The 22,524-nt window shown below is 47.6% G+C and overlaps 1 protein-coding gene across 1 annotated transcript in view; it reads left to right on the top strand.

Annotated features, from left to right (window-relative positions):
* Positions 1–20,301: 20,301 nt before the first annotated feature.
* ABHD2 (abhydrolase domain containing 2, acylglycerol lipase) overlaps positions 20,302–22,524 on the top strand; it is a 28,820-nt gene continuing 26,597 nt past the window's right edge. Inside the window, exons 1-2 of the mRNA XM_039723617.1 lie at positions 20,302–20,387; positions 21,177–21,377. Coding sequence (XP_039579551.1) covers positions 21,184–21,377 — 194 coding nt within the window. The 5' untranslated portion in view covers positions 20,302–20,387; positions 21,177–21,183. The remainder of the gene's footprint in view (positions 20,388–21,176; positions 21,378–22,524) is intronic.

Below are 22,524 nucleotides of genomic sequence, written 5' to 3'. Positions count from 1 at the left end.
CACCTTTATATAACCCCTTCTCTGAATCCTTTGCAGTCTTTAAGGATTTATCCATGCTTATCTCCAGCAGAAAAGGTGTTGCCTTCATCTTCATTTGGCAGATAGGAAATCAAGGGCTGGAAGGGCTCGAGGGAAGGACATATCTCCCTTTATTTTGTCCATCCAAAGCTAGACATGCAGGCTTGGCGGCTTAACACACATGGCCTCATCAGCCAGTGGTAACAGCACCGCTTCCTAAGGTCATTTGTAAATGCTACAGCAGGAATTACCCTGGGAAATACCTGTCTCCTCACTGATGATGGATTAGCATCGACCTCAGGCCAGGATTAAAGCCCTTTGTGGTGGTGGCTCCCTGGGGTGCTCATCTCAGGGCACTGCCCAGGACAGACACAGTCCATGTCCCTCTGCAGCCTGTTGCTTGGGAGCACCAACCTGTAACATGAGCCCACACTCCGTGGTACACCAGGGTGCTTAATCCCTGATGGATTGGAAACTTCAAGCAGCCTGAGCACTAAGCAGATACCACAGGAAGATAAACCATGGCTCTTTTGTTCCTTTTCAGGAAGCTCTTTGCAAGCTCCTGCCTTGACACAAAGCACTAAATTGTGTACTTGATAGCTTTATTATCCAGGTTCCTCTGATAACCCGGGTTTCTGTGGCAGGTTTCTGATCCTCACCCTGTTATCACACTCACAAGACCCTTCTTTACTCAAGCCACCAATTTGGTGCATGTGCTTCTGGCATATGCTTGATGGAAGGTCCTCCAACGCCTGCAGGGCTTAAGGCAAGCTCACAGTCTGATTAAACACGGGCCTGATGGCGCTAATGCTGTATGAATATGGAACAACACTAATGAACTCTAATGAGCTAGACCACAGGGTTTGTTTGCAAGAGCCCAGAACCTGTCCTACCGGCTGGTGGAGAAGAGGCAGTTTGCTCATTACTGCAGCTCCCCTCCCTCCCATCCATGCCGAGAGAGGCTATGCCCAGGTGGAAGCCTTATTAATTTGTAAAGTTCTCTTTTGATCTCTGTATCTCGAAGCATAATGAGAAGGTTTGAACTCTGCCCGTCCCACCCTCTCCATACCTCCCACTTGCTCTGATCCCCCAGAACCTGGCAGGCGAGGGGAGAACTGCCACAGCTCTAGGATTCTCTTCTTCCTGGAGAGAAGCATATTTGTGGCCTTCTAAGATACACTTCGGTAACCACAACCATGGCTGATGTAGCAGGAAAGCATCAGTCTCTGCACACCCTCCTCTCACACACACACCTGACCCTGTGGGGGAATCCAGGGTGACCACACCTCAAAAGCAGCTCCTTATTCCCCCTTGGTTCCCCCAGGCCAAAGCAGCTCTCAGAGGCCACCTGGAGCCACTTGTGCCCCTAGGTGGAGGGGCTGGTGACCACCAGTGCACGATGTTGGCAGCTGTAGGACCTCTGCTCTGGAAGGAAGTTCCTGGTGACCATTGCCTTCCGCTGGAGCTGCTGCAGGAGCTCCTGTGCTGCAGCCAAACATCCCACTCATCCCGTGACCCATCAGAGCCTTCCCCTTATGATTCCGTCTCTCTCGCATCCGGGATCGATCCTGCACTGCTGGCACACCAGCTGAAGCTCCTTCTCAACCACTTCCTGCCCCTTGGGCTGCAGCCTCCAGAGCCGCAGCGGAAACCGCAGCAGGAGCTCGTTTGGCACCACGCTCTGTGTCCAGGAGAGCCGGCTCAGCCACTCAGTTACTCCTCTCCCGTGGCTCCTCCTTCCCTCAAAAGGGAATAAAAACAAGCTCCAAGCCAGACATGTGTCCTCAGTGAAAGCCATCTGTCAGAGCCATCGCCACGGGCTCCCGGGGCTCTGGCCCGGGCAGGGTCCAGCCCCGCCATGGAGAAGCGCACGTAGCCAGTCCCAGGGGCAGCACGCACCCAGGGGGACACGAGGCTGGAGCAGGGGGTGCCACGGGATGGCCAGGCAGCTGTGTCCTCTCTGAGCACTCTGCCTGGGGCTGTGCTACCTCCTTTCTCAGCAGCGACAACAACTTCCAGGCAAGGAGCCAGCGGATAGCTCTGCACATCCACAGATGTCTCCATACAGTTCCCATACACACTGCTTGGAGTGGTGAAGAGCTCTCTAGAAGAAACAAGAGTGGGCTGATGGGCAGGAGTATCCACTACCCATCCCCCCTACCTGCTTCACAAATTTCCTCCAAGGGATCTTTCCTAGCTCTTATTTGTGTGACCCTCGTAAAGACTCCCAGGTGTCTCCCCCTCCCTGCCAGGAGGTTTATACCAACATGTTTTTACAACAGGCATTGTTAATCATACTCCATATGTCCTCTGCAATCACCCCTCCTTCTCAGTGGGATCTCCCATCACACCAACTACTTTGTCCAGGCTCCAACAGAGCCTTTATTAGAGCGTGAACCCATTTGCCTTCTGCAATCAACTCCCCCTCCAGGCATTTTCACATTTCACTCTTCCCTCTCATCTCCTTGCTCTGCCCCACAGATCAGTTAATAATAGTAGATCCCACCTATTCTGCATTCGTCCAGTGTTCCTGGAGAGCTAAGCAGCTGCAGCTCCAGTGCTGAGTCCTTCTACATGTCCCCAGCTGGCAACGGGCTGCTGCCCTGAGAGCCCCAGCAGTAAACCAGTGACTCTTGCTGCAGACAGCCAGAGTAGACACAGAGTGAAAACGTGGGTTCAAGAGCCCCTCAGTTCCTAACAGAGCTTCGCAGCTTACCACAGCATTCCCTTTGGTCCATGTTCTGGGCCAGGTTTGTTTGTACTTCTTTAAGATGTCGCTCAGGGACCCACAGATGCAGCCCCAGCACCTCCTTTAGCACGTGTGGTGGGGCCAGAGCAGTTATTAGGGGCTTGTGTGGCAATCCGTGTCCAATTCAGGAAGCTCTCTTCCACTCCCTGCAATCCACCTCAGGACTGAGGTAGAAAACAGAATGGAGGCTACCTGCACCAAGATCTGATGTGGCTCATTTCTATAAGCAGGGCTGGCTTCTTGACACTGTGTTGTACACACCACTCACCTGAAAGAACCCCAGAACCTCCCCACGGCCCAGAGGGAGGTGCAGTCCCATTATCTGTGAACGGGGCTTATTTGCAGTCTTCCTCCTCTGTTGTCTGCCTGCATCTTCTCCCTTTGGGTAGGTTGTTTTCTGCAAGACCTGAGAACATGACATATCTACCTGTGCTTCCTCCAGAGCTCCAGCTACGCCTGCACATCTGCCCCTCCTACTGCAGGCAGGCCCCAGCACCTCCTTTAGCACGTGTGGTGGGGCCAGAGCAGTTATTAGGGGCTTGTGTGGCAATCCGTGTCCAATGCAGGAAGCTCTCTTCCACTCCCTGCAATCCACCTCAGGACTGAGGTAGAAAACAGAATGGAGGCTACCTGCACCAAGATCTGATGTGGCTCATTTCTATGAGCAGGGCTGGCTTCTTGACACTGTGCTGTACACACCACTCACCTGAAAGAACCCCAGAACCTCCCCACGGCCCAGAGGGAGGTGCAGTCCCATTATCTGTGAACGGGGCTTATTTGCAGTCTTCCTCCTCTGTTGTCTGCCTGCATCTTCTCCCTTTGGGTAGGTTGTTTTCTGCAAGACCTGAGAACATGACATATCTACCTGTGCTTCCTCCAGAGCTCCAGCTACGCCTGCACATCTGCCCCTCCTGCTGCAGAGGAGAGGAGAGCAGCTCTGCCAGCTGTGAGGACAGTGACCCCCCAACCGCAGGGCTGTGTTTTGCAGAGCACGTGCAGCCCCACGCAGGAGGCACGTTTGCTCCTGCTGCCTGTGGTTCCTGGCAGGCTTTCCAGGGAGCAGCCCTCTGCTCACAGAGCTGCTTGTTTGGGAGCATGTCGTGTTTTTGCCTGGGCTTGCAGCTGCCTGTCAGCTGCTGTACAAACACAGCCCTGTCTCCTGTCTCCCCCCGGCCTCTTCTCACTCCTCAGCCCGGCTCTTTGTGGTGCTCAGGATTAGCCACACCTCAGCTGGGTAAACAGGAGCTGATCCTGCCCCATCAGCCAGGGGCTTTGCAGCCTCAGCTGCCGCAAGCAAGAAGTGCTCCTTTATTTTTCTCCCAAGTAAATCTCCCTTTCATCATTCAGCAGGTCTGAAGCCCTTAATTAGACACAGCAGTGGATGTGATCCTCTGCATTGGTTCATCTTCTATTTTCTTTCTTTATCCTTTTATTTTCTTTCTTCACCCTTCTATTCTCTGCTTTTATTCCACCCAGCTTACTTATCTTCTGATCTGTTCCTAATTTTCTCACTCCTTTTACCCACTTTTTGCTTTTATACCCATGTGAGAAGACACTCTTCCTTTCTGTATGTCACCTTCTGGGTGCTAAATAATGAACTAATGAACTATTCTGGTCTGAAAAAAAAACCCTGGAGGTTGTTCCTAACTCCAGCCAGCACCTTAGTCTTCATCCCAGCTCAGAGGCAGCATTTCCTGCAAATTTCTACCTGGCTCTGAAGGGATGCTGAGCAGGGAAGGAGGAGGACACCCATTCCCTGCAGCACAGCACCCTCTAGCCTCCACCGGGGCAGTAGCTCTTTCCTGAGCTGGAAGGAAGGAAGGACCTTCACCATCATCACTCAGCCACGCATCCTCCCATCCTGCCACACTCCCCACACATCCAGCCATGCTCCCTGCATGTCCACCCTGCATAACTCCAACAAAATCCTCCTGCAGCTTTACTGCCAAATCCCAGGATGGATTTCATGGGAACTCTGAAGGTCAGGTTCTTAAAGCTCTGCTCTGAGGAGACATGTGGCAAATCAGACGTCATTTCCCAAAGTTGAGACATCAGTTTTGCAAGGTGGAGCCCGCAATGAGCCAAGGTGGAGTCAGCCTGGAGATGGGGTCATTACACAGCATCAGCAGCACTGCTCATTTCCTCCGGCCCGTGCAATACTTGAACTCAGAGATGGTACAAAGGGAAGTGCTGCTCCTGCAAAGCCAGGTAAGGTCAGCAGAGGAATGGAGTGCAGTCGCTCTGCAGCTGCTTTGTTTCCTTGGGACACTGATCTGCAGCCTTCCAGGTGCCTGTGCATGGAAAAGGGTGGTCACCTCCAGCTCACCCCTGGCCATGGTGGCAGACATTCACTGCTTGGCTGTGACTGCCAGTGCATCTCCAGGAAGCCATCAGGCAGATGAAGATGCTCTGGATTAGCCTTTCATCCCAGCCACCCCACTGCTCTTTGAAGCTTCCTGCTCACCCATCCACCTCACCAAACCATGCTCTCGTGGACCCACCAGCCTCACCCACAGCCGTCCTCTCTGCACCAGCATCAAGCCTATTTCCTCTCACCCCTGCCTTCCTTCTACACCTCCAGGAAACAGAGCTTTCTGCTCCCAAAAACATCACTCATTCTCCCAAATCACAACTGTAACTATTTCTTTTGTACTCACCATCATCCAAACACTGTTGTGTTGTCCCTCCCTCCCTCCCTCCCAGATCTATCCCAATTCCCACTATTTTGGCACAAAATCAGTCTTCCGCCTCCACTCAATTTATTTTCATGAATATTGCTCTCTAGGAAAAGGCCCTTCCCCATCCTCAGGCAATACTAAAATTTGGATTTTTACAAGGGGCTGCTAATCCCATTGTTCAGTGCATTGAGCATTTCAGTTTCCTGCATTCTCCTCAGGCACCACTACTTCTATGGAAGCTTTTCCACATAAAGCATTTTGCAAGCAGCCACTGAAGAAAAAACCCCACAAAACTGTGGCCTGAGCAGATTCCTTTGCCAGCTTTCTGAGGTGGGACAATCACAGCCTTTCCAGACTCCAACCTCAGGAACACACTGAGGCAATAGTGGCAAATGTCAGACAGACCACTTGGGATGAAACAGAAGACCAGCGGTTTCCTTTATTCAGCAAGACATCTTGGAAACTCTCCAGGAGAAGCTCATACATCCTTCTGGCTCTAGTACATCCATTTATCTGAATCCATCCTGCTTTCCCCCAGAGATGCCTCCTCTCCCTGCTCTCACTGCTTGCCAGACACCTGCTGCTCTGATGCCACCCTCCCTACACAAAACCCCCTGCTTCTGCAGGTGGCTTTAGGGACAGGTGCCACACCAAAGCACCGCCTGGCTCCTGCAGCTGTATCTTAAGTTACCAACATGTGTGAAAGGGGCAGACACAGCTCTAACTGAACAAGAGGTGGCATTAGAGGTGGCTGCAGGGAACAGGTCTGCTCAGCCTGGCAGCTTTTGGTGCAGAAGGTATCCTGAAGGTAGGAATTTCACCTAACCAGACTCCCTGGAAAATTCAGTAGTGTTATGGCACAGATTGTTTTCAGGGAGATACAGATGGATCCTTCTCCCAGACCACTGAGTTTGTTTGTGGAGCCAGGCAGGATTCAAGTGCCATGGAACACATGGAGCAAACAAAAGCAGGACCAGCAGCACTGCTGATGCCAGGGAGTGGTTTTCAAAACCTCTTCCTCTAGGCAGCAGCTGTGGCTGCATGTGGGATAAAAGCAGTGAGCTGGCTGCTGGGAAATTGTGGACAGAAGCAGAACAACACAGCCTGGTAAAGTGCTCAGCTCAGTGGCATTTCTCTTTTGGCCTAAAGAATTTGGGAATGCAATAGCCCATCTGCTCTGAAATGATCAGTGATGCTCTCTGTACAAGCAGTCTGAGCCCTCTCGGGTTTGGGAGGAAAACAAAAAAAAATGAGTCATAAAAGTCTCTAGTAATGGCTTTCAGCCATTAGAGGAGACCAGAGTCGATGGTCTGGAGGGGACAAAAAGGTGCACAGCAGTACCCAGAAGGGCTGAGGTCAGTCACTTCAGTTCTATAATTAGGAAATAAATAGCATGCTAAATAAACCCAGAGTAGAACCTTTTGAGGAGTGTGACAGAGCTGGAAGTTGGCAAGGAGCTGCTGAATGAGAATGTGATGGAAAAATACTGATCAGGTGGGCCACGTGCCACCTCCCCAGCTGGTTTGTATGATGCAGCCGTTCTCCCATCCCTGCCACTTGCCTCTGTACATTGCCAGCTCCTCAGGACAGAGGCTGGTCTATTTAGAGCTCTGCAAAGTGCCCATTACTCTTTTAGACACCATTTTCAGAAAATATGTAAGAGTCCAAAGAGCACTGTGCCTCCAGATCCAACAGGCTCAGGAACAGCACGGCTCTGCAGCCCACAAGCCAAAGCCTCACTGGCACTGCAGGGAAGGCAGAGCAGGAGAAGAGGAAAAAGCATTGCCTTTATTTCCATCTGTAAAGCTTTTTTTGTGCTCACATGTCACTGACAGGCACTTTGCTTATTTTCAGCTGGCAATCAAACCCTGCCTAAGAGGTGTTTTCCTTTTTGCTCCTGCTACACACTGCCATAGATGAACACCCTGATGTTTCCTCTGGCAAAAAGGTTTCCTCAGGGGTGCAAAGTCCGCAGGAGTCCTTCAGCACACAGCATGTTTGCTGAGCAGGAGAAAAGCTGGGCTGGGGGAAATGAAGCAGAAAAAGAGTTCAGGGTTGCAGCAGCAACAGCCAAAAGAGAGAGGGATGTGAAGAACAAAAGGTGATTGTCACCACGGTGTTGCACGGGGGTGTCTCAGGCTGGTTCAGCAGCACGTGGAGTTCTCTCTGCCTGGTACCTTTCCAACATCTGCATTTAAAAAGGTGGGATTTTCATGAGTCTTTTTTTGGCCTCTCTGTACAGAGGTAATTGCCTGCCCAAAGCACAAGGCAAAGCTGCGTTGTTCCTGTGCTTGCAGTTTCCAGCATGTACAGTTGTCCACTTTTGCAGCAGCCACACTGCTCAGAGAGGGATCCTCCTGCCTCCAAAGCATTAGGGTGCTCCTGGACATTCCCAATACCAGCAGGCAGAAATACCTGCTGGGCTGAAGCAGCTAAATCCCTCCCTAGAAGGCTGGAAATGAAGCCCAGCTCTTTCCAGCACTCTTCCCTTGGGGATGGCTCAGGCTCAGCTGGCATTTCTGGCTATGACCTGTCACTGTGAGTGGCACAGCCTTGTCCCTGGCTCTGGCCAGGGTGCTCCACCCACGGCACAGGCACACGGGGCTGCTGCAGCACCAACCCTGCAGAGCCCACCAGCAATCAGCCAGGGCAATTCCCACACACCAGAGGGAGGGCAGCTTCCTGCACCAGCCACAGCTCACCAGCTCTTCTGACTGCCCAAAGTCGGATTGGCATTTGAGACATAAACCTTAAGGACTTTTAGAGATTTTAGAGGAGCGAAGATTTAAGTTAGAAATAAGCTTTACTGGAGTTGATTAAAATAAATGGGTAGGCCTTGATGAAGTTAAGAGTCAGTAGTTAACTAATAATTGATTGCTTGTCAACACAACGTTTGGTTAGCTGGGTTTGTAATGAAGAATATAGAAACTGACAAATAGCTTTTAGTAACACAAGACAATTGTGGGCCTCCTCTGTTTTGAAACCAATTGAAGACAGGGAATGGGAGTTGTACCAAGGGCTCATTTGTCATATTTGCATTGAAAAGGTAGAAATGTCAGAATGAGGAAGACTTCATTTACTTCCTCATTTTGGGACTCCTCCCCATGAAAAGGACAACCGACTCATTTCAAGGAACAAACTAAGCATGCTTAATAGCTTTTGAACTAATTAGCATATGAGGCAGGGAATGGGATGTACCAAAATTATGAATATGTATTTGTATTTTGGGTATTCAGTACTTGTATAGATAAAAAGGCTCTGTAATCACCTGTAAAGTGTGGTGTGTGTTTGGGAGCTATCCCACACTCTGCCCACGTCACAACATACACTTTCTAACTTTAAACTGTTTGAGAGTTTTTGTCCGTCACAGCTGGATATCAGTACTAGATCAATATCCATATTTTTTAAATAAATCACATTCCCAAAATGTGCTTGCTTCCTCCCAGACATCCCTGCTCCCACACTACAAGGTGCAGCTGGAACCCCTCAACACTCCCAGAGTAAAACTCCAATGACCTGCACTGGTTCTTCCCTCCCTTTCTGGGCACACAGCACCTTTTCCATCACTTCCCTGCTTGGGAACACAGCTCAGGATTCTGGCTCCCAAGGACTTAAAATAAAAGCTTTGCCTGGAGGCTCAGCTCTGGTTTGAGGCGTATTTTCCTGCCTGGATCTGTTTTTTCCTGCCTGGATCAGATGGTGAAAGAGCTAAGGTACACCTGGAATCAATTGGACTGCAATTTTCTGCAATCAAACTCAAACACATTCCTCAAATACCTGAAGTTGAGTCTGATACCGGATGTTTATCTGCTGAGCCTATCTGTTCACTTGATCACTAGCAGAGCTGCCTTGAGACACACCAAACAGCCCAGCTGAGCCACTGACAAATTTAGCAACCATAAACCACGGGTATTTTCACAAGGTTGATCAAAAGATAAGGAATGCAACTCTGTTTGACTGAGTGGTGTGGGATCACACCTGCAGCAAGTGTGGAGAGAGGAGGACGCTGTTTGTTCTGCCACCTTCATTCCAGAGTTTCCCTCTCTGCCCTTACCCAGAGCTCCCTCCTTCCCTGTGACTCAGGCTACAGCAGTTACTCATCTCTCCACGTACACAGCGCCCTGGAAAATGTGACTTGCTCCTTGAGAGCTTTCTCCACGTAGGAAGCTCCAACACCCAGTAAACAGAGGAAACATTTAAAATATCTGAAATGAGAGGAAGGATTTTTCCATCCAGTTATATAAAGCAACCATTAGCACAGCTCAGAACAGTTGATGTTACCAACAACGCAACGCAGGGCTCTTTTGGAAGAATACAAAAAAAGTAGGTTTATAAACATCGCATCGGGGAGAGTTTTTTAATCTTAGAATTTATTTTCCTCCCAGTGCCTTTCAGCTGGGGCAGGGTCCATGTACCTCTGGGTGGATTTTGCTGGGGGGACAGTGTTGGAGGGCCAGGGCAGACCCTCATGGCTGCTGGCACAGCCCAAGGGCGGGCCCAGAGCCGGCCTGAGGGCCCACCACAGCCAAACAACGGCCACACACCCTTTCTAAGGCTCGAAGGTCCTGTTTGTAATTATGTAACCAGCCCTGGGTACACCACGCGGCTTATCGGCAGCCTGGAGGGATCTTTGGCCCTCAGCACCACCGAGCTCCCTGGCACTGAGGAGCAACAGCGTCCTCCAGCTGGGGCCGCTCCCAGGCTGCGTCCCCGCCACGGGCGGTGACTCTGGCGGCAGGAACAGGCGTGCGGCGGACAGAAAATGCGGTTGAGGTTGAGGCAGAGGCTGCCCGCACCCCTCACAGCCCGCCGTGCCCCCGGCCCCGCTCTGTCATGGCCGCGGCACCGCCATCCCCGCTGTGCCCATAGCCCCGCCCCCAGCCCGCCGCCGCCAATCACCGCCCTCCGCCTGACTGACAGGTGCCCGAGCCACTGCCCCCGCGCTGTCCCGCGCCCCGCTCCTGCTCCAGCCAATGGCACCCGCGCCTCAGTGATGCAGCGCCCGTCCCCAGCTCGCCTTCTGACCAATCGCCGCGCGGGCCTGGGCGGAAGCGGCGCGGCGGTGGCCAATGGGAGGGCGAGGGCGGCCGGTAAAGGGCGGCGGGCGGCGGGCCCAGGGCAGACGGGCGGGAGCGGCGGCCGGAGCTGTCGGGGCCTTCGCGCCCGGCCGGGGCTGCAGGTGAGCCGGGAGCGCTTCCCGCAGGGCTCGGGCACGGCCGGGCTTCCCTCCCGCTCCTCTCGGCACGCCTGGGGGCCTGCCCCGCCGCCGCGTCTGTGCCTGCCCGGCCGCCGTCCTGCCGCGCGCTGCCTGCGGCCCCGCGTGTTTATTGCCGGGGAGACGGGGGGTCCCTCGGCGCGGCTGTGGCGGGCACTGCCCGGGCTCCCCGCGGCTCTCCCCGGCCGTGGGAGCTCTGGGAGGTGACAGCTTCCACCTTGGCTGGGTGCGGGGCTGTGCGGGGCAGGGGCTGCGGCGGGAGCGGCGCATCCCCGGGATGCAGGGAGGGAGCGAGGGCCGAGCTGGACACGGAGCGGAGAGTGGTCCTCGGGGAGTGAGAGCCTGGGGCATCGTGCCCTGTCAGCTCGTGCTGCTCCTGCTAAAGCGGGCTCTTCCCTGGTAGTGCTCACCATCCAAGGTCCTGACCCTGCTGCGAGCATCTCGCATCAGCCTCAGACTCCGTTTGGTTGCCTCTGTGTGTTACCCTGTGTGATGGGGCTGTGCTCCATCCTGCACCTTCAGGTGTAACTTGTGCATCTCCTCAGCGCAGGAAGTGTCCCTGTATCTGTCACAGTCGATGAGTTACAGCTGCTGGGATGTCTCACCTGATGCTAGCTTGTTTGCAGAGGTATGTCAGGAGCAGCTTTGTTGGTGCAGTTATGGCTGGAGGGATTGCCTTCTCCACTTTCAGTCTCATGTGGGTTCCCTCAGAGAATTTGTGTCAGCTTCCTCTTATTGTTGATGAACAATTGTCGCTGGTCTGGCAAGTGTAAAGATTCCTGTCAGCCTCTTAGATTGCTTTTTGGCTTTTGCAGCACTGGTGTGTCCTTCTGTGACAAATGTTCCTGGCTAACTGGTACAGTGTGTTCATCTTCCATGCCTCATTTATCAATTATTATCGTGCTCAGCCATGTTCATAATAGTGCTTAGGTTGACATGTTGTACTCCCTGCTGATGTGGTGTCCATAGAACACTCAGTTCAGTTGTTTGCATTTGTGTTATCTTGTTTTTAGGCTTTCTTTGATAATGTGTATTTCCTGTGCAGGGAGTTTTATTGATGAGTAGTCTTGGGTTGCTGTCTTATCGTTCATGAGTCACCATCTCTCTGAGGTGCTTGCTTAGTTCTCATATCACCAGAGAAGTTTCAATAGCTTCTCTTGTCCCTTCTTAGATCAGTGGACCTGCAGCCATTCTTCTTATTCTAAGCATCACTTATTTTGGTCTCAAAGTCAAGAGTAAGAACAGGAAGGGTATGAAAAGAGAAATAAAAGCTAATGTTTGAGTTCTTCCATTCTCCTGTCTTAGTCTTAAAAGTTTTGCATGGGAGGTCCTCTGTGTTACTGAGTGAATTAGCTGCACAAAAGATGAAGCTGACCTAAGATTGTGCCAGACTGTCTCTTATAGGTGTGGAGGTTGTGGATAAAACCTTCTATCTTGCGTAACTGTTTTTGAAGAAACTTAAAAATTAACTTGTTATGTTCTTCCTGTAAAAGCTGTGTTTCTTTATTCAGAGAGTGAATAGCAGCTTAAATTATTAGTGTTTCATAAAGCTGCTTTATTAAACCTGTCATGTGAAAACTCAGAGATTAACACATTGAAAGCGTTGTACTGGGAAGGAAAGGTGGCAAAAAAAACACCCTTTGACCTTGACACAGGCATATGAAGATGTTTTCTGAGTCCAAGTTCCAGCTATACTCCAGATGGGATTTGATGTACGATAGGGAATGGTTGCTTTAAAGCTGTGAAATCCCTGGGTGCTACTGGATTTTTATTGTCCTGTTACCTTTTTTCATCCATATCCCTTGCCTTTTCATCCAGACTTTCACACTGCCAGCTCTGGCAGTACCAGAACTTGGGTTAAGCTAACCAAGAACAGGATCTTCCAGTGTCTGGTAGGAGTGTAAGTGCTGGGCTTGTAATTCCTACTGAAAGGTGCAAAGACCAGCCTGAAACTGATCACTTGGACTTTTCAGCAAAAGCCTAAACAATCGTGGATTGTTAGTACTTTGGAGTCTTCATCTACACTTCTGAGCTTCTCTGGAAGAGTGTCTTTCATGATGTGCTGCAGCTCTGAATTGCTGTTCTTAATGTACTGTAGTTCAATTGATCTTCTGTGCAAGTATTTAACCTTCTTCTGCCTATATATCTTGCAGGGTTTAAGCATATATGCAGTTAAACATCTGATCAAACTCAGCTGATTGATTGAATTTCAGTTGGTTTCATTTCAGTGTGCAAGGGCATGCTGTCCTTGTGGAGAAGCGAAGTCCCACTTGCCCAGTATGTGTGGGTGGCACTGATGGTACCTGTGGGGCAGCTGTCTTAGCCTTTGCTGGCTCTAGGAGGGCTTCTACACCCAAGGGCTTATCTTGCCTTCAGCTCCATCAATTGACTTAATAATAAAGATTGTCTCTGACTGCCAGCCTTACTCTGCCAGTGTCAGGCAGCAGTAATTGAAAATGCTTTGCAAAGCAGTTCAGTACAAACCAGGTGCTTGAAACGTCATCGAGCCTGAGCTCTTAGAGGTAATGGCAGTGGAAGGCAGTGCCAGACTTGGCAGAGAACAGATTTTTATCTGTATCTCTAGACTGACTAAGAAGTGTAGTTGACTATTACTCTCTCTGCTGTTGAGAAATGCTTTCATTTCTTCTTATCATGGGTTCAGTCTGACTAAAACAAATTACATTGACAGCTTCCTCAGCTAATATGGGTTGAGCTCCTGGAAACACCAAACTTTTCTGAAATGTCTCATGTCTTATTTGCAGGTAACTGAGCTACAGCCCTATTCAGGGCATCAAGTACTCAAAAAGCATAGTACAGGCTCCTCATAGGAAGGGCCAAGTGACTGCTGCTGAGAGTAGCTTGTCCTGCTTCTAAACTTACCTCAAAGCATCCTCAAAGATGCTTTTGTATAGAGCTGCAGGTTCCAAAAAGCTTGTGCAGAGGGGGCTCAAGCCTGGCTCTCTTATCTGGAACACCCAGTTCTGTGAAGTGTTGGTTGAGCATATGTGAATATGAAGGGTACTAAGTGAAATAAGCACATGCACAGTCATTTACAGTGAACCTCCTTGTAAGAGGTAAGGACAAAATGTCCTAAAACGCAAGCCTGTAATACCCCTAGCCTGTCACTGGTTCAGCAGGAGAGAGGGCAATGTAGCTCTTTGCACATGGAATTGCTGGTGACTGCTGTCATGCTCCAAAACCTCTCTTTTAGTTGCAGTCTGGAAGAACCTGAGTATTCAGCAGTGGTGGTAGCTGTGTGTTGGTGCTGTCCCTGCGTGTGTAGTTCTGTCCTGAGACATTTTTTCCTTCATTTTCAGTGTTACTTGTGTGCATTACATTACTCCTCTAGCACCAGCCTTCTATCTGTCACGGGCAGGCTGTGAGAGAATGACTCTGCAGATCTCCTGCTCCCCTGAGGAGAGGAGCTGCTCTTCAGGGGAACAAAGTAAGCAAGGCGTTTAAAGACCTGAGTGAAACAGCACCTCAGCTTTTCATCCTGTTCAATATAGGTGTTTTCAGGCTGCTTGAACTGGACTGTTCTCAAATAAATTTCTCTTACCTGAGTTGTGATTTGTTGTAGGTGGGCTCTCCCTGCTGTGTGTGGAGCATGTTCCCCACTCTCTCAGCCCTCTAGCTGAGCAAACAGCTGTGATGTGCTTGGACCTTGAGCTGTTCTTCCAGTATGTTCAGCTGAGCCCTGTGGCAGTGCGGGAATGGAGGGGTTGCAGTCAGAGGATAAATGAGGCTTTAACAATGTGATGCTTCAAAATATAATGAAGGAATAGAGCAGACTTCCTTGAGGAGGGTTGGTCTATAATGCAGTTTTTATTAGCTCACTTAGGTCTTTGTGGCTTGATTCCAGCAGCATTCCCTCAGCTACTGAGCATGGTTTGTTGAGTTCTGTACAGTCTGTTTACTCCATTTCTTCCCTGGAGCTTAATGCTGCTCCCTGGCTCAGTTATGTGATAGGCAAGGGACACCTGCTCATGCTGCAAGACTGTGCAAAGGTGTTATCCAACATTTCTCTCTGTACCTAAAAGTTATCTTGACCTCTTCTACAAGGACCTGTAGTTACGTAACATAGTAGTTGGAGAGACAGTCCCAAGTCTCTGCACTTTATCTTAAAGGAAAGGTTCATGTTATTTGAGCAAACCTAATTATTTGATTACTGCAATTAATTGATTTCTGTGAAGTTAGTGTCTGCTCCTGTCTTGGATTAATCATGTTCATGAGGTGTGTGCAATAAAAGCTAATGCAGAGGTTTCCAATCCATTTGACACAAACAGGAACCAGGATGAGGTGATGTAACAAGGACTCTACATAGCAACCTTAGCTAATGTATAAAAGCTGCCTGTCCTGAAATAGAACTACTTCTGATTAGTTAAGATGGTATTGTGGGGAAACAAAGGCAGTTCCTGTAGTTAGAAGAAGGTGAATATGAAATCTCATTTGACTGCAAATTAACATTCTTGGAGAAGTGAGAGTGCTGAAGAGCCCTTGGCCCTTTTGGCTATAGATTTATTCTTGGGTGCATTTTTAAGCAACCTGCCTTGGGCTGTACACCCAGCCCTCTGAGATTCTTGATTTCTGCTCTGAAGGTGTAGAACTCCTCAAGGGCAAGGTAAAAAGCTGTAGTTCAAGGCACCTGTCTTTCTTACTGTGCTGGTGGTTCCTTGTGCTATGAACTTTATCCCTGTAACCTCACAGTACCTCTAAATTTAGTGTGAGCCAAGTTTGTAACTGATGAAAAGGTCAAATTCCAATGAAGGCACCAGCCAAGAATTTATTTTTTTTTTTTGAGCAGGGTGTAAACAATACTTGTTGGTTTCTGTACTTGCCAACCAGCCAGATCCTGGCCTGGGTATGGCCCTGGCCCAGGGAGGGATTTGCACTGAGGACTGCAATAGACTGTCCAAATAGTGTTCTTTTAAGCGTCTTTGTGATGGGGCATGTCAGTGTGCCCTCTTTATTTTGGAGATAAAATCTGTCACAACAAACCTGTGGTGGGCTTTGCCAAACTCCTGAGGACTGCACTTTATCTCTCATGGCCACATCTAACCCTAAACTCAAGGCACTTAAGTGCTCAGCTAATTCTGAATTATGCCCTCTGTGCTTTGAGGTCTGAGACTTAGCTGGCTCTCCTAAATGGCCAGAAGTACTGAGTGATGCATCAAGATCTCAGCATTTGCTTCTGACGTGTTCTCTGAGCCACACTGAAGGTAATGGGAGGTTCTGCACTGGGTGAGCTTGGGCTGGGTACATGCCAGTCTCAAGATAAGTGATGTTATGACTTGCTTTTTGTGCATGAGCTGATGAGGCATAGTATTGGTGTGGCCCTAAAATACTTGGGCCTGTGTAATTTTCAGGGAACAAAGCATTTAGACTTAACACTTTGCCATGAAAACAAAGGCATTTTTTATACAGGTGCTGTGTAAAAGGCTGTGGAACTGCAATAAAGCTTGAGGCTTTCCTCATGAGTCCTCTTACACTGTTTCTGTACTTGTGTAGCTTGTCCTCAGTGCTTAGTCTGGCAGCCTTTCCCATCAGGACACATGCTTCAGAGCCTTTCTCAAGTGTATCCATCTTCATCTGGATGGTCTCTAAACATCGTCCTCTGCATTTAAACTGCTGAAAGCTCAGCAGTGTGACACTTCCTGGAGTGACATTTGAGTAATATGCTGGCGTAAAACTTGTCTTTGTTTAAAAAACTATGCACTGCTGTACTTTTTACCATTTCCTTAATGAAGTTCCTGTTCCCATAATGTGGTTCCAAATATCTTACTTGGTAGTGACAAGCCTGTACCTTCTGATTTTACATTGTATCTTTCAGAAAAATCATTAGCTTTGGCTGACGTTAAAGATGTTAATTTCCTGGAAACATTCTATAAAGAGGTAATTTCAGCCTTTCTCCTTAAAAAGGTGGGAAAAAAACCTCACCTTATTTCTGATCCCAGTCTGCCTAGGCACAACTCTTTAAAGTAGGGTAGATTTGCTTTCCTCTTGTCTGATATACTTGTTTTCAGAGTTTTATTCCCAAACAGACACTAAAATATATGAAACCAGGCTGAGAAATGTCTGATATAGTTGGTTAACAAAGTCTGCCTGCTTAAATCTGTTAGAAATGGCCTCTTTGGCTCTTCTGAGTCCTTGTGGGTAAGAGCATGACTCTGCTTGGTAAGCTGTAACTGAAGAGAAAGGGAATTGTTAGGGACTCACTTTGGTCAGGCATGTTTCCAGTGCTGTGGTGTCCAGCTGAGCTCTGAGAGCATCAGTGAGCCAGAATGCTGAGGGGTGGGGAGGCATCCACGAGCCTTTTGTACCAAGCTGCCCTTCCTGGAAATGGCATCCCTTCAAGGTTCTTCAGGCCGTGTAATGGAGAAGAGCAGCTCTCGTTAGTGCAGCCCTTTCAAAGAAGCCTTTGCTCTTTGTGTTCCCCATAGCTGCATCCTTGCATTAGCCCAAAGCATTTCTAATGCTTCAGTGAAATAAATGAGTCTGCCAGGCTTTCAGTGCCTTGTTAAAAGGAGGGAGGATCCTGTGGGAATGGCTCCCTTTAATATCTTTGCTTTTTTAGTGTTGCCTTTCCAGTATGAGGAGTCAGACTCTGCTTTCGTGGGTGGAGGAGCTGTAAAGTTTGGTAGCTACCAAATCCTGTGTGTGCCCTGTTGAGTCACAGTGATTTCTGTCTCTGGAAGTTTCCTCTCCACAGGAAACCTGAAACTGAAATGTGTTTGGGTCTTAGATTTGTTGATAGTTGTGAATTCACTTACTGTACAAGTAAATATTTTGATGATGGCTATTCCAAAAACCCAGTGGTTTTGAAAGGTTACATAAAGAATTTGCTGTAGCTCTATTGGCTTTTTTTGTACTTGTGTCTGTTTCTGCCTGGAAAGGGTGAGACTTGGGATTTTTTTTTTCTCATTATACTTGTACAGATGAAGTGCACTCTGTTAACAGTAAAGTTGAAATGTTTGTTTCCTGTAACATGATTTTCAGCTTTTTGTGATGAAGGGGCAAATGGAAAGACCACAAATCCAGCACTTGCTGTCCAGTGATTGATTTTAAAGTTATCCCTCAGTTAAAATTGGGATTTAACAACATTGCTTGTGAGGCCTGCAGGTTTTTGGGGCTGTCATGCCTGTAAGTGATTTTTAAAAAAAAATTGTGCAATTAAGATGCTTCAAAATAACACGCTTGGGGCCAAGAGCTTCAACTTCTTTGGGTTCCTCAATGTGGATCTCAAATGCTTTGATGGATGGAAAGGCTTGATTGCTTCCAGTGGCGTGTTTTTTGGTAATTTTGTCTAGCCTGCCAGAAGTGAATCCAGTGCTTTGTATATGGAAAAAGCCAAATGTTTGTCCATTTAGCTTAATGCTGACCCAGTTAGAGGAGATTCTAGATTAAAATTTGTCTGGCTCAACCCTGTGGTTATTTATCTTTTTTGTTTAAACAGAATACTTTATTGGGTCAATGCAAAAAGGGTTTAACAAAACAGAAGCAAGGTGACCTCATCCCAGCTGGTTAAAGAGGGAGGTATTTGTCCTAGGTGATTACAGGCAAATCTCAAATCCCTTTTAGTAAGCTAAACCCTTAAAATTTTAGAGCCGAGTGCCTTGACTCAGCCCTTGCACGTCTGCCCTGGCTGAGACAGGTCTGTTTAGGCCTTCAGAAATACCAGGCTGTAGAGCAAGTGCCTCAAGTGACACAGCTGAATCCATCGAGCATGGAGTCTTCATGGGCTGCATCCTCTGCTCAAATAATCACTGCAGAAAGCTGTGCAGTTGAAGCAGTGCCAGCTTTGTGTTACATCTACAGGCTGATCTGAGCTTTTGGGTAAAGATTTTGACAAATACATAAACCTCTAGCACATGTTTGTGGCGTAAGTTCTGTGAATGTGTGTTTTAGACTGTCTAAAATGGAAAATACTAGTTCATAAGTGTCAAACATAATCCTGCCTACCAACAGCTGATTTTTCTGAAAGTAATGGCAGGCTTGTATGCTGTTTTAAGGGAGTGACAGGCTAACATGAAAAGTATCAGAAAATACGTGGTGTGTTTGTAATCTGAAGATTATATGGGAGAGAACATTCTCAGGAAGATAGGGTTTAGTTGGATTAATTATACTGAGTCACTAGTACAAAATCCTAATGACTAATTGTGCTCAGTTTTATTTTAAAAAAATCACTAATGTGAAAGTTGTAAACAGCAAACTAGCTTGAAATCCAGGTGTCAGAATGCTCTCAAGTATTAGTGCCTCTTAATTTTCTGAATAAAACAATGATAGGAAGATGTCAACAGAACTGGGAGTTTGATGTGAGGGAGATTTGCTTGAGCACCTGATTGTTCTTGAGTTCAGGAACCTGGTCTGCTCTTCAGCCTGTTGTGCCTTCCCTGGTGAAGCCATTGCTGTAGTTTGCCTGCTGTCTCCTACAGAACTGATGGCAGTGCTGGTGAAATCTTACCCTGTAGAGATGTGAGATAACATCCTGCAGATAAACATTGTCTTCGACCTCCTCTCATGATGCCCATGCAATCTTCTGAGCAGAAGAATAGAAGGCTTTTTGTGGCCCATCCTCTCACTTCTACTGTGATGCTCAGAGTTGGAAAACAAAAGCTGAAGAGTTGTCCAAGATGCAATGTCTCTGCTTCCCTCACTGTTGTGCTGTGCAGATGGTTGTGGTGGCAGAGACTTGCAGCTCCCCAGCATGCTGTTAGTCAATAGCTGATGTCACACGTGTTTTCTTCCAAGGGATTTTGGTGTAGCTTCACTGGGTACAGAAAGTGCTTCTGGGGCTCTTTACTCCTGCTATAAAGGAGAGTAAGGCTTTGGTATGGTCTGTCCTGATAGTGTGTTTTCCATTTGGAAGCAGCAGCTCTGGTAGAGAGCAGACAGTTCTGGAGCTTTTCCTGGAAGCTCCGAGTCCCCATCGATCTGTTGTGCCTGTGGGAAGGCAGTTCTAATGGCAAGTATTGCTTACACTGGTATGGTCACAGGCTGAAAGCTTTCGCTTTTATTGCCATCAGCAAATTCTTGTAACAAGCCTTCTTGCATGTGCACTGGTGTTAATTAGGTGGCTGTGTCTGAGCCTCCTGTGGCTCCCACCGTGTTGAAGTGTGATATATTGTAACATCTCAAAAAGCAAGTGTGGGAACAAGCAGAGACTGTTTACAAGCTTCCATCTGTAGGAGTGAGCTGCCTTGCTAAGCCAGACTAAAAGTAGCAGAAACTTCTTTCAGACTGGCTTCACACTTCAGTAACATTGTGGATATTGCAAAGTTGAGAAGAGTATCCTGCTAATCCTAGTCCTTTAAATAGGAAGAGGTTTGGGCTGGTTTTGTGAGTACAATGTCTCACTGTCTTGCCGAGATGAAGTCTCTCTGCTCTTGAAGTTGCATTTGCACACTGCAGATGAGTTAATACACTGTAGGCAAGTGAGCTAGTCTGGAGTCTGTCCACTGGCAAAGAATTTCTGATGCAGATGGATCAGAGTTGGTTATGACTGACTACACAAATAGCTTGCCATGTTTGCAATGGGACCTTTGTATAAATTTGATCTATGTTCATCCTTTGTATAAATCTATGTTCATCCTTTCCAGCTGAGAAATGCAGCTTTATCAGTAATAATCAATTTGCTTTCCCCCCACAGGGTAGTTCAGGCAGCACGTGGATCCGTGACAAGTCTGCTGAGGACTGGCAATTTTTTCTAGCTTGAAGGAAATTGAAATTGGTAAGACTTGGCTTGTCACTTACCTTACTTGGGTTACCCATGTTACTTAGGAAAGACCCAGGGAAAAACCTGTCTCTTCAACAATAAGTGCAGCCAGCTGTTTGAACTGTATGCTCAAAATAAGCTGGATCAGTTTAAGAATTTGATTCCAATCTGGAAGGGTATATTTTTTATACTTCTTTGCTTCTGTTCCTTTACTCTGAAGCCCTTGAAAGACTAGATATTCATCTAGTCCTTCAGCTGCAGAACTGTAGTGAATAAAAAGAAATGCTGAAAATGCCAGTACGTAAAGTAGCCATCTTGAGTGCAGGCAGGATTTAGTACCAGTGTTCTCATGGAACTGCAAGACTCAGGCTGAGGAGCTAACACAGTAGTTCTTTCAGGTGCTCTTTTCCAAGTCTGGCTTGCACACCTGTGAAGGAGCACATGTCCAAAACTGCCAAGGTGCCTTTATAGCCTGTCTTTTCACCCAGCTTCTGTTTGACCTGGGTAGTCTTGGCCAAGATCCTGCATGTATTGACTGGCTGCTGATACCTGAGACACTGGTGCAATTCTAGGGCAGCACTGATTAGGAATAAATCTCCTTCACAGCTGATCATCCAGTTTTCCTTCTGTTGGTCTGAGTGTTTAGAACAATATTAACTAAATTTTCTTCCAACTTAAATGTTGGTATGCTAGGATTTCCTGGCAGTGTTGACTGACAAATTTAGTTGTATATTTAACATGACAGTTAATATTCATATCCAGCACTAAATTTCTTAAAGCTTTAATGTTGTTTTTTATCTCCAGGCTGAAAATGAGTGCAATATTGGAAACCTCTGAGCTGCCAGCAGTGTTTGATGGGGTGAAGCTAGCTGCAGTTGCTGCTGTTCTCTATGTCATTGTTCGCTGCTTGAATTTGAAAAGCCCGACTGCCCCTCCTGAACTCATTTACCAGGACTCTGCTTTGGCTCGCTTTCTACTCAAATCCTGCCCACTTCTGACCAAAGAGTAAGTGGTATATTTTTTCCATGCTGACCTGTATTGTAGGAAGAAGACCTGCACTTATCCATTCTTCCTCGTGTGCTTCATAGACTTGGGTTCAAATGAATGTCAGGGTATACTCTTACTAAAATAAATCTTTTTAGCATTTCTTTGTCTCAGGTACCTGGATTTGACCAAGCCTTGTTGTGTGAAGTCTTCCACAGATGCATAGAAAAAGTCATCACTGTCCATCTTTATAGAGGGAGATACAGAATGTCATCTGTATGCTGATATTATACTACACCAGCACCAACAGCTCACTGTGGAAATGGGGGAGGGATGGATGCACTTAGCACTTGTTCATGCTCTTGTACTCCTTTTTATTAGAGAAGGAGTCTGTTGGGGCTCACAGGAAGGAAACGTTTTCATGGTGTGTCAGTGCCCTTATAATGAACACAGGGTTGGCTATTAGTTTTAAAGTGCCTGCTCTTATCGGAAGTACTTCAAGTTGATTGAAAACTAATGAAATTTATTACTGGTAGAGCACATCCTAACTAGTTTAATAAAGTAATGACATAGAGGCCAGCTCCAAGCCTGTTGAATACACTTTCAAAATGACCTCGTGTCAGCTGTGTATTTGAGCAGGCTGATCCCTGATCTTTCATTCCAAGACCTCCAGAATCAGTGCAGCTGCCCTTAGCTTCACCAAGAATATTCTCCAATAATAGCAAGCATTTAGTACAATTTCATGAGGCTTTGGAGGGACAAGGACTTTGATTACAGTATTTCTCTTCTGCAATCACTTTGAAAACTTGCAAGTCCTATTTAGAAGCTCTAAGTACATCAATTATATAGTAAGTGCTGAGTGCAGCTGCATGAACTTTCCTTTTGGATCTCAAAAGTCAAGCTGACTTAAGGATAGTCATTTTTGGGGAGATGAGAGGCTTTTAGCAGTGCTGTGTTTGGTGCCTTGATTACATAATGTATGAGATGTTAAGCCATGGGGTCTGTAAACTTTTAGAGGAAACAAAGCATTATCTGTTGAAATTGGAACCCAGAGAGAGTTCTGTGATGGTTCAGGTTAGTGGTAACATAAATGTGTTTGGATTCTTGATTATGCCTTAACTGCAAAGCAATTCCTTTCCTAAATACTTTGAGGAGGCTTGAGTTACTT

The sequence above is a fragment of the Passer montanus genome, unplaced genomic scaffold, assembly GCF_014805655.1.
Source record: "Passer montanus isolate IOZ18808 unplaced genomic scaffold, ASM1480565v1 scaffold5, whole genome shotgun sequence".
Taxonomy (NCBI): Eukaryota; Metazoa; Chordata; class Aves; order Passeriformes; family Passeridae; genus Passer; species Passer montanus.
The sequence above is the reverse complement of the archived record's forward strand: the minus strand, read 5'-3'. Positions and strand labels throughout refer to the sequence as shown.